This window comes from Varanus komodoensis, unplaced genomic scaffold, assembly GCF_004798865.1.
Source record: "Varanus komodoensis strain SLA01 unplaced genomic scaffold, ASM479886v1 scaffold36, whole genome shotgun sequence".
Taxonomy (NCBI): Eukaryota; Metazoa; Chordata; class Lepidosauria; order Squamata; family Varanidae; genus Varanus; species Varanus komodoensis.
In genome coordinates this window covers 1,255,036-1,267,186 of record NW_025335873.1, presented here as the reverse complement: position 1 = coordinate 1,267,186, position 12,151 = coordinate 1,255,036, and the positions used below count along the sequence as shown (strand labels likewise).

Below are 12,151 nucleotides of genomic sequence, written 5' to 3'. Positions count from 1 at the left end.
AGACGGGCACGCATGAGAGAGAAAGTATATTTTTTATCTTATGGCAGCATTTTATATTAAGAGCGACATTGCAGCTCACTCTTAGCTGTTGTGAACTATCCACAGAAAGCCAAGACCAGCTGGATGGTGCAGACCTGTAATGAAATAAATGCACAGACCAGTGTTAGTACTTGTAAATAAATTATGCTTGTTCAAGGGTAAAAGCGCCGCCCCTGGCCCATTTCTTAGTTTTGCTGTGTGCTGGCTGGCTGAGCCCCGTGTGCGTGAGCCAGGGCCAGAGCAGCAGCATCCCCGTGCAGCCGCCCATCAAGCTGCAGGCCAGAGCCTTTCCAGCCGAGCAAGGCTGCCAGCTGCCACACAGCCCTAAATCGAGCCTTGTGGATTGTTTCCTGGGGTCGAGAGGCTCCTGGACATGCAGGGCCCTTTTCCTCGTTCCATAGCGAACTATGGTCCATTGCGTTGCCGTTGGAACTGACACTTCCCTGACACAGTGCGACTCGAACCCTGGGATATTGGGCTCTGGTCTGTCCATGTGGAGGGACTGTGTACGAGCCAGAGCCGCCTCCCGATGCCCCAAAATAATCAGAAACCAAGCAACGCCCAAATGCTGTTGGACCGCAGCCTCCAACACGCTTGGCCAGCAGTCCGCGGTGATGGGAGGTGTAGTCACTCAGCTTCTCAGGCTGGGTGGGGAAGGATGGCGAAGAAGTGAACGACATCCAGAAGCATTGAGAGAGGGTAAACGTCAAAGCGCAGCTGGACCATTGATAGTGGCAGTGAGGAGGGGCTGTACAATTGCTCCCGGCCCCACAGCCTGTTCTGGTCCATGGGAACTCGCAGTTCTCGCCTCTTGAGTCCCTCTCTGCTCATTCACCTGCAGCTGACGATGCCGATGCCTGGATCTCAGCTTCCAATGCCTCGTTACGGCTCTGGCCAGCAGCCCCTGTTACTGCCGCAGTCCATTCAGCTTCCCCAGGGCCAGAATCTGTCTGTCGGAGCTCCGCGTAGGATCCTCTCACCTGGCTCCCAGCCGTCTGTCCTTGCTACAAGCAGGGAGGTAAGAACCAGCCGTTTGTGCTTCCGTGCTTGTACATCAGTTCAAGTTTTCCAGCAGAGCACTTATTTTTGTGAACGTAACTTCACAACTCATGTCTCCTGAGGCTAGACTACTGCAGTGTGTGTTGCGTGGGACCATCCTTTGATGTCTTTCCAGGAAGCGCCAGGCTACATGTAGTTCCATGCACGTATTATCTTCATGCGTTTCCTATTAAGCAACTGCTCTTTATTATGAAGTCAATTTGTGATTGCTAGCAAGCTTGCTTTTCCCTGGTGGATGCCGCCTCCACCATGCCGTGCATGCGATGTGTCATTATTCATAAGGCCTCCTGTGCAACATAAGGAAAGCGCACGGATAGTGTTGTTGTTGTTGTTGTTGTTGTTGTTGTTGTTGTTGTTATAACATTTCTATGCCGCCCCTTGCCGAAACCTCGGGGCGGCTTACAACATGATAAAATACATTGAAATACAATAGTACATAATAAATTACCATTAAATACAAAAATCCAAAAAATACATTGACTTACAAATATAAAATTAAAATTATCAGTATAAAATAAAAATATAGGAGAAGAAAGAGAAGGAAGAAGAAGTTGCCCTGGCCAGATCATATGTTTTAACAATTGAAATGATGTTTAAATAAAAAGGTCTTTACCTGGCGCCGAAAAACCCGTAACGACGGTGCCAGGCGGACCTCTGAAGTGCCGGTGCAGCGAGGCTTTCCCTCCTTGCAGTGCTGCTCGTTCCAGTCGGGTCCCCGACAGATTATACTCTTAAATGCCGAAAATAGAAAAACCGAGACGATCCAGTTGACCCAAGCAAGCACAGTTGTTCTCCAGCAGTCTGAAATGGAGCCAGAATGTCTCCTCCTCTCTCAAGGAGCGAGCAGGATACATCGAAAATAATAACCGTGCTTCTTCCTCTTCCCTCCTCCTCCTCTAGTCCTCTCACATGGAAATGAAAGGCTTCCACTTTGCTGATGCTAAACAGAACATACCCACAGGAGGGACTATTCCATCAGCTCACACATACAGGTGAAGCACAGTTTTGATGGCGCACACTTCTTCGCGTTGAGGGGTGGGGTGGGAGGCCTGGAGGATTCTAGCTATTAAGAAACGTGTCTCTCTCTCTCTCCGCCCCCGTCCTTCCTCCTTCCTTCCTTCCTTCCTTCCTTCCTTCCTTCCTTCCTTCCTTCCTTCCTTTCTAATGTGTGTGTCGTGTGTGCCCAGCTGTGTAAGACGGTTTCAGAAGAAGTAAAAAAGAGAAACAGCAGCAGCACTCCTTCCTTGTCCTGTTGTATGACTGTGGACAGGGGCTGATAGCACAGCAAGGGACCGGGGAATAAAAAGGTGTTTTTAGTCACCTTCAGAAACCATCCATCTCTCCCCCAGTCTGGGCGTTTGGTCTGGCCCAGCCCTGAACTCTTCCTCGGGGCCTGTCTCGCAGGCCTTTATATAGTGAGCGTTGCCCGGGGGATGTCGCACGACAGATCCGGACTGCAGATGTTGCTTTCGAGCCTCAAGGTTTTCAGTGCAATTCCCGTTGCTTGGTTTGCACTTGGCCGGCCTTTGGAAAGAATTGCATAGATTAAAGTTGCAATGCTACACAGAGTGCCTGAGAGGGGGCGCCATTTAAGCCAGTGGCATTTGCATCCGCATCGATATGCATTGGTTTACATCATAAGAAACTGACTTGAAGGTGCTGGATTTTAACTGGTCCGGCAACCAGACCAACTGGGCTGGTGGAATTTGACATTTCAGCAGAGGAAGGGATGCTGGTGAGCTGTGTTGGCGCTGCAGAAGCGTGGGGAGCTAGATCAAAACAGAGACTTGAGGGGAAAACATCCTTGGCTCTGAGCACATTCCGAATATCCACGAGTCAAATAGAAGCAGCAGAGTCCGCGGGCCCTGCGATCGTGCCTGCACCCTACCGAGTCTGCCTGCTGCACTCACTTTGCTTTCGAGGTGGCGTGTCCGTTGCGCTTTGCTGTTCCGTCTTAAACTTTTGGGTTTCCCCTCTGTCCCCAGGCCGAGTTCTGCCAGTCCCAGTGGAAAACCCTCTGGACCAGCCGTCAACATGAGCTCTGTGCAGGGGCATTACATCCAACAGGTAAAAATTGTCGCTCAGGAATTGAGAGGTGCTTGTGTGTTGAGGTCCTAAAGCAGCTTGGCCGCCAAACTTGAAAGGGGGCATGTCCGTCCGTCCATCTGTCTGTTTTTGCATAGAATGGGAATTGTAAACCATGTTCCTTTCAGGCCGCAGGGAGAGGGTGGCTAGGCAACATGGAGGCAAGTGGAAGGCAGACCTTGTGACATGAGATGGATCGATCCCCTGCCATCACCTGGTTTCCTGGGCCAGGGGATTCTGGGAAACAGCCACTGTCGTGCCCACCACACAACAGGTTTCCCACAGATGTCCTGGTTAGGCCACCTGGAGTGCCTGAATCTCCCATGGTGGCAGTTAATACCTCTTGGCCTTTCAAGGTTTGTAGGAAGCCTTATTTGCAAATGGGAGAACAAGTTTCACAGGGACTTGAGTTTGGCCTTTGTGAGAGGTGAGGAGCCAGTCCTCTCATGAAGGCTCAGCTATGGCTGATATTCTGCTGATAACTTGGGGAGCAGAGTTAGCCGTATATCCCTTTTGCTCTTTCGCCTTCTGTCTTGCCCTAAGAGCATTTTTGGAACTGAGTTTGGCCTTCTGGCTGGGGGGTTTCAGGCGTGGGTGTGGTCAGGACAAATCAGCCGGGGCTTGCTAGTTTTGGGGTCCCCTTCATCTCCCTAGGGAGAACACAGGCATTCTCCAAAGTGCCAGAGCTTGAATTCCATAAATGAAATACCTGCTGCTTTGAATTCGAATTCGTGTGGTACAGGGATGGAGTGAGCCATCCCAAGAAGAGGCTAGCTGCTCTCACTCTTAGAGAAAAGGTTCCTGTAGAACCCAGGGGCTGTTCCCTTGGCAGATCAACGCTGTTTGATGATCTACTTCAAGCCTTTTGCAGTTTGTGCATTTCCATGCTTGCAAGCCTATTTGATTGACTGCCATAATTTTATTCGGGGTTCAGGGTGGCACAGTACCCTTGTGCTGTCAACCTCTGGCCCTACTCAACAGTTTCTCTTTCTCTCTCACTGACCAACAGGCAAAACAGCGGGTGGACGAAAACAAAGCTGGTCTTGGAGCTGTGAAACTGCAGGAACCTCCCTCGGCCAGTCAGATGAAGCCGGTGCGCACTGGCGCGATCAAGCCTCAGGCGGTCAAGGTGGAAGAGAGCAAGGCCTAACCAGTGCTGGCCCCCGGAAGCCTGCTGGCTTGTTCCACTGGGCTAAGAGAGGGAGGGAGAGAAGGCTCTACAGGTCACCCCACCTCTGTCCCCCCTACTCCAGCGAGTGGATGTGCTGAGACTTTTCCCTGGTCCTCCTGCAGCTCACCACCATGAAATCTGCCACCCGAAGCAATGTCATCTGAGTCCTTCCAACAACGCCGTTCTTGAGCAGTGGATTTTTCTTTTAACCTTGGCCTGCTTGCTTTGAAACAAACCGAACAAAAACGGCAAACGCCCCTTCGGCCTCCTGGACTTGCTGAGCATCTCTGGCCGTTTTCTTTTCCTGGTTTCTGTGTGCAAATAGCAGTGACTGGCCGTTGGTAAAGCCACGCCCCATCCCAGTCCTCCGGTCTCAGCAGAGTGGCAGCGAGGGGAAGGGATCGTGGGGGAAGCTTCGTCTGTCTTTCTTTTTAAAGGCTGCTGAGGTTTTTAAGAAAAACAGAATGCTCCATCTTTCGTTTTCTAGCTGAACTTTTCTATGTTCTCTCATAGTACCCCTCTTTCCTGCTGCTGCTGCTGCTGCTGCTCCTCCTCCTCCTCCTCTTCACATTCTGGAAAAGAAATTCCAAGACCAAAATCATGCACTTGGATGGACCCATCCTTTTGACTGGGTGGAGAGAGGTTGGGGTCTGTTCAGATGGCTGCAGTCTGAAACAGGTCCATGTCAGCCCTTGGTCCTCAGCTCCTCCCAGCTAAATACAGGATCAGCAAAGGCTTTTGTCGTCTTTGGCATTCCCCTTCCCCGCTTTATCACTAGAGACAGAGCTTGCTTTAGGAGTAAAATGTGTACGAGAAGCATTTGCAATCCCCGCGTGATGCATTTCAGTATTTGTGCAGCTCGGCTATAATTTTGGGGTGTCTCCTCTCGTCCTACATGGCAGAAAGAGTGGTGGGAAGGAATCTTGTTTTTGTTTGAAGAAAGGGCACTGAGCTTCAGTAACAGCAGCAGTACGTGGTCCGAAAAAGAGCTGCGAAAAGCACTCTTCCCGGAGTGGCTGCAGGCTCGGTATTTGAAAAGTGGAAGGTGCTGAGAATTTGTCAGTTCAACTGAAAAAACAAAACAAAACAGAGGATCTCATGCCTAAGTGGGAGACTATGTTCTCGTTGCTTGGCTGCTTTTCCCCCTTCTCAGAGGAAAGCTAGGCGATTGGCCCCTGGTGACGGTGTGCAAATTTCCCATATGCTGTCTTCCTGGGTTAGTCTTTTTCCTTTGATAGCTGAAGCAGAGTAGGTGATTGGCCGAGAAAGACCTCTCCCATCAGACAGCTGTAGTGCGCTCTTGTGTACCTGCGAAAGACCAACCACACACAATAAAAAATAACAAATAGAATTGCTCCATTTTCCGGATCTGCAACAAAAATGGCAAACCAGGGGTAGCTTGGGGGAGAATGAGGGTTTTTTCCAGCTTGGCCGAGTGGCTCGTAAGCTGAGCTCCATGGCCCACCATGGAATTCTGTCCCTGGTTTAGAGAACACACAGCCCATTGTGGGTCAAACAGGCCATGGATTGTCAAGGCTAGTTTGTTGCCCCAAAATAAGCCACCCTGCAGGAAGCGGGCTGTGTTCAGATGTCACAAGGGGTGCTAGTTCTTGCAAACCAGGTCTCTCCTTCTGCACGATCCACACAAATCCAGTCATCACTGGAGAGTTTGACATTGTTTTTCTTTTTTTTCTCATCTCTGGGAAAAGTTAGCATTGTGATAATAGGAGACGAGTTGCTCAGGACTGACCCAAAGCGGAGTCCATTAAGAAAGCTCTTTGCCTGGTGTGGATCCAACAGAGTCAGCTAGAACCAAGGAGTTTGTGAACTCCTTTTAATTTTGCTTAATGCCCCCTTCTCCTTTGTCTCTCTATTATCTCAACTTTTGGATTTCTTGTCTCATTCAGACTGATCTGTATTTTACTGTTTTGTTCTTCTCATTTTTTGTCTTTTTGTTGTGACGGTGGCCAGGAAATGATCTGGACTTCTTTCTTAGTTCTTTCTCTCTGCTTTCCTCTTCTGCTCGTATACTTCACAATAGACTACAGCAGATAAAAGACTTTTTTTCTTTGAAAAAAGGAAATAATTTTTATGGCCAGGGGAGTTTTATTTTACCCTGTGTTTTTTCTCCCTTTTTCTCTTCACCCTCCCCAGCAAATAATAATTTCCAGTGCAGTCATTTTTAGTAGCTACGAACATAGAGAGTCAATAATGTTTTTTCTTACTGAGCCACCGTGCTGAGAAAAGACAAGATTTTGGTGGCTGGGTTTCCACATGTGCTTTTTGTGTTGGAAACGATGTCAGAGGACCCTGGTGGAGCCAGATGCCTCCAGACTGTCTTCTGTGTAGATCGGTTTTGTAAAAAGACCCAAGAGTGGTCTATACCACACCCTGTGTAGGGAAGGAAAACTCTTTTCGCTTGCAGACAGTAGCTTAAAGTCTCTCCGCTGTTTTTCCTTAGGTGTCAAGCCAGTTGTTTTGCTGGTGGTTCCAAAGACGATGTGTTTTGAACAAAGAATGTATTTAAGGGTGCCGGGCGATGTTTGGGGATGTGTCAGGCTTGGCTGAGCAGAAGACCACATCCTCACCGATCTCCTAAAAAGCTGTCCAGATGTCTGAGCTTCTTTTTTTGACAAGTTATAGCGATGTCCCCTCTTCACCCATGCGCGTATCCCTTTGTGGGAAATCTTGAAGGGGTTTGAGATAGATGGTGCTTTTAAATAAATAGATAAATAAACAAATTGCTGTTTGGGGTGGGAGGGTTATTTTTGGTGGGTAACTTTTATGGCAGAGATGCTTCTTCTGGCGTCTTACATTGATCTGAGACTTCGTAATGTTGGCGTTTGAAATCGTCCCTCCTATCCCCATTCTTTTCAGAGACTGTGCAATTGATTATCTGGCGTGCTACTTCGGTTTCTTTTTTTCCCCTGACCGGCTCTGTGCAAACCTGCTCTTACTAGCATATTGCTTTGCACCAGCAGCACTCTTGACGGGTTTTGTTTTTAAAGACACAGACCTCATTTCTTTTGTATATTACTTTCAGATGCCCCCCTTTTAATTGTGGGGAGTGGGGTTTATTGCTAGATGCAAAATATTACAGAAACGCCTGGTGTAAATTTAACCAGAGAAATAGTCCTTAACTATTCAGGAGGGGGAAAAGTCACCCTCTTTTTATCGCATTGCCGTCTTGCCCAGCCCTTCTGCCCCCCTACACACACAACAAAACACTAGAATTTATTTATATGTATTTGATGTTGTAGGTCTAGGTGAAAAAGTAAATGTTTCACTTCTCTATTTATATATTATGTCTCAATTTATTCTGTGCAGGAAAGGCCAAGAATTAATCCATAATGCTGATTGCCTCTTCTTGTTTGTTTCTTCGTTTTTAACTGGTATGGCTGCCACGGGACTCATTTTTAACTTGGAAAGCTTTTCTTAGAGCCAACGCTTTTAAAGGCGCGACGCCCTCCCGCTTTGCCATGTATCGTTTCTCCAGCTTCAGCAGAAGATAGAAGACATGCTTTCGTAGTACCTGTTGGGCATCTTCAAAAGGTGAAAGGCGCTTGTGTTTCCTTCAGGGCAGAAGCGTGACATCCTTCACGGGGAGAGGATTGTGAGCATAGAAATAAACCAACTTGGGAAGAGAGGGGAGATGAGGGCAGTCGCAGTGGAGATGGGGGTGCCGATTCCTCCTCCGCCGTGACTCCACATAGGCTCTGACAATAAGCTGGCAAGGAAATAGCCTGGCTTCTCTTCACACACAAGTGGTGTAATGTTGAAGCATCCCCCCCCCTTCTCCTTGCACATGATTACGGCTTTTTCTTTATTCCACCAGCTGGGAAGCTCCAGGGCTCTTGCACAAGAAAGAGGAGATGAGGGGTCAGGTGTTGTCGTGTTTGTTCTTGTGCACTGGGGAAATGGTTTGCTCAGAAACACAGTTCCCAGCTGTGGGGGCCTGTTACTGAGCACGATACCGAAACAACACCCAGATCTGAAGCCCAGCGTTCGGCTGAGCTGCGCTCCTTCCTGGTGGATGCCATGCTGCCGCTTTGAACCAGTCGGTCAGTTGCAGGTTTAGCAGCATGTATGTAGGGTTCCCTTCTTCACCATGACGGCAGCTGCCTTCCCCAGCTTATTTTTAAGCCGCTGCTTGTCGAGGTTTAATGTGGAGCAGAGGTAAGACCACTCCACGAGCTTTTAAAATGAACATTGAAATGACACCGGCACCGATGAGGCAGTCTGGGGATCTTCACCTCTCTCCTGCCTCTTGTACAATGAGAGCGACTGCATGGTTGGTTTGCCACACACTGAGTTCGCGTACCCTCAAGGTGTACAGTGAGATTTCCTCCCCACCCCAACCCTCCAAGAGTGCTCCAAGCTGTCATTTTCTCAGTTTTAAAGAACTGCCTTGCCGTTCTGCTTCCGTGTGGTTCCTTGTTTAGCTGGCGGCCTGATCCATTCCAAAAAGCCCCCTTCCTTCTGCCTTGTCATGTTTGAATTCTGTTTTTTTTTTTTTTTGCCTGTGATGTTTATGCAAAGTTAATGCATCACTTTTAAGTTGTCGTCGTCGTCGTCGTCGTTATTGGTCTGGTTTCAAAGTATGAAAATGCGACCTTCTGAAAAAGGACAAAACTCACACTAATGATAAGAAGCAGAATCTTCTTCAATGAAGTATAGTCCTTCAGATCAGATGAGCAGATAATTTAAAGCCATGGAAGTGCCAGTTACAGAGAGATGCAGTGAAGCAGAGACAGATTAGCTCCCAAATTTACTTTTTGGTGTCACTTAGCACTAGACTCGGTTTGTCCAATGGCCTGTACAAGATATATCCATCTCGTAGATTAAGTGGAAAATGCAACGTGGCATTCACTCTGGCATGTCGAGGCATTGTTTGCAGCAAGTTTTCTTCCTCCTGGTCATGTATAAATGGCATCTGTTGCTTTTTTTAAAGAGGATATTGTACTTCTTTTAACCTTGCAACCTGTACAGTAAAAAAGAAAAAAAAGGCCTTTCCTCATGTTTGTCTTTTCATATAGACCAGATATTTGAAAGGGCAAACAACGACTTAAGATGTTAACAAATGACATGTATGAAAAATCTTTCCGGGAAACTTTTAACATGGACTTGGACATCTGATAGCAGAATTGCCAGGCTGGCGGCAGCAACATGTTCTCGCCCTTCTCTTCTTGTTTTCCGTTCCTATGGTTTCTCCTTTCAAATACGTGATTGTATTAGCTCTTTCCATATGAAAGAATTCTCCTTATTTAAATAATAAAAAATAAAAAGCAGGCTAGACTTGTCAGAACTGACATGTTCTCACGATGAAATGACTGGGAAGCAGGACATGGAAAATAAACACCACTGCCCCTGTGGTTTTGCTGTAAGTGCTCCCACCATATATGACAATAACTAGGCTGCTTGGCTTCCCCAGTACAGTAGGACACGCACAGATCGAAGTTTCGGGAGCAGATATTTTTGATCTGTTTCGTTTTGCCAGTGGTTCTGCCCACCACTAGAATGTGGCCTTTAGGAGCTTTTCCAAAATAGAATTTGACCCTTAGTTCGAAAGAGGTTTCATGCCCCTGATTTCAAGAACATTTCTTGGAAAAAAACGCAAAATACACTAGCTTTGAGAGTAAAAATTCTTGTATTGACCAACTGATTTGCCAGCTGTGTAACCAATTAAACAGAGAGGGGGGAATTGCCCAGCTGTTCTACTTCTGCTCTTGCAGCTGGATGGAATGTCTGCTAGATGATAATTGAGCAGATAAAAGCAGCTTGTATTCCAGCACTGTCAGATACAAACATATTTCAAAGAGAACAACCTAGTTGTGGGAGAGGTGGTGTCCTCATAGGAAGGGTGCTTATCTGGTACAAGCCATCTTGCTTGGAGACATTCAGAGCCATAAATGCCTCCACTTCCATGGCTTAATCTGGGAAGCATCTGGCCCTTCAGGGTCCAACATGGGCCACAATCAGACTGGTCTCTTTAGGATCAGTGAGGTGATGAATATAAAGCACTGCTTGAAGTGGGAGAAAAAGGGAAGAGGGGTAATTTTGTTTCAGATGAAGCCAGAATTAATCCCATTGGAAAACTGGTATGAACAGAAGTGATACGAATGCTGTCTATGATGGGACAAAATCTCAACCCTCAAGTCATGTTTTCTGGTTTCAGTAGGAACTGAGATATTTGTCCCATGGGACTGGAGTGTGACCAACTTGGGCTGAACCCAACCCTGTACCTTTGACAACAACATGGTTGGGAGAAACTAAAGTAGGTGCGGGTGAAGGAGGAGAGTGCAAAAGTTGGCTTGAAACTCAAAATTAAGAAAACTAAGATCATGGCATCCGGTCCTCTCACTTCCTGGCAAATACATGGGAAAAAAATGAAGGTAGTGACAGATTTTATTTTTCTGGGCTCCAAGATCACTGCTGGTGGTGACTGCAGCCAAGAAATTAAAAGACGCTTCTGGGGAGGAAAGCTATGGCAAATCTAGACAACATACTAAAAAGCAGAGACATCACCCTGCCAACAAAAGTGCGTATAGTCAAGGCTATGTATGGCTGTGAAAGCTGGACCATAAGGAAGGCTGAGTACCGAAGAACTGAGGCTTTTGAATTGTACTGGAGGAGACTCCTGCGAGTCCCTTGGACCGCAAGGCAATCAAACCGGTCAGTCCGAGAGGAGATCAACCCTGACTGCTCTTTAGAAGGTCAGATACTGAAGATGAAACTCGAATCCTTTGGCCACCTAATGAGCAGGAAGGACTCCCTGGAGAAGCCCCTGATGCTGGGAATGATTGACGGCAAGAGAAGAAGGGGACGGCAGAGGATGAGGTGGCTGGATGGAGTCACTGAAGGCGTCGGCGTGAGCTTAGGTGGACTCTGGGAGATGGTGGAGGACAGGAAGGCCTGGAGGAAGGTTGTCCATGGGGTCGTGAAGGGTTGGATGTGACTTCGCAACTAATAACAACAAAGTAGGTGCATCTTTCCACAACACAAAGGTGGGAGGGAGCAAGCTGAACTTGCATTTTTCTTTCAGGCAAAGTTGATGCGGGAGGATGGATGGGCTGCTGGGCTCTTCTCTAGCTTTCTGTAAGGACAGTCGAGTGTGGGACCTCCTTGGATTCAAAGGATTTCTTTTAGCATGTGGCCTCGCTTCTGCTTTGGGCAGGTTATGTGGCCTTTTTGACTTGCCCAGAAAGCAAGTCAGCATTTTGTGGCATCACCCAGAACAGTTTTCCAAAGTTGCCCATCAAACAACACCCAACACCCACTGGTTATGGTCTTCTGCGATTCACTCTGTTTGGATTACACTGAAGATTTCTAAATTCACTTCTATACAAATAAAGTCATGCAAGCAGATGTACCACACATTGCTCTCCTATCTTGCCCCGTTTGTGTGTGTGTGGTGCATTTCCTTCTTTTTGGCAGTTCCTAAGTGGCCATCCTAACTTTAAATTTCAGTTGGCAACTTCAGCCAAGGGGAGAACTATGTACAAGCAGCTCTAAAAACAAAGGTGAGGCAAATTAGACTCATAATCATTAACCATTACTTTTTTAGTTATATTCCTGTCTTTCCCCTCATGAGGAACCCAAGGCAGCTTTCATTTTATCTGCACAACAGCCCTGTGAGGTAGCTTAGGCTCAGAGCCAGTGGCTGGCCCAAAGTCACCCAGTGAGCTTCAAGGCTGAGTGGGGACTAGAACTATTTATTTACATTTATATCATGAGTTTTCTCCCCTCACAAGGAACTCATGGCAGTTTGTGAGTTTTTGTCCTCACAACAACCCTGCA

The 12,151-nt window shown here is 47.4% G+C and overlaps 1 protein-coding gene across 4 annotated transcripts in view; it reads left to right on the top strand.

Moving 5' to 3' along the window:
* The window catches only part of PRRC2B (proline rich coiled-coil 2B), a 63,242-nt gene extending 53,600 nt beyond the window's left edge, over positions 1-9,642 (top strand). For 2 of the 4 annotated variants that reach the window (XM_044439891.1, XM_044439890.1), the window contains 4 exons: positions 881-1,057; positions 1,999-2,090; positions 3,084-3,165; positions 4,193-9,642. In XM_044439891.1, coding sequence (XP_044295826.1) covers positions 881-1,057; positions 1,999-2,090; positions 3,084-3,165; positions 4,193-4,333 — 492 coding nt within the window. In that variant the 3' untranslated portion in view covers positions 4,334-9,642. Of the gene's footprint in view, positions 1-880; positions 1,058-1,998; positions 2,091-3,083; positions 3,166-4,164 lie in introns of those variants that run through there. The other 2 variants (XM_044439892.1, XR_006415635.1) reach the window with 2 other exon arrangements.
* The last annotated feature ends 2,509 nt before the right edge of the window (positions 9,643-12,151 follow it).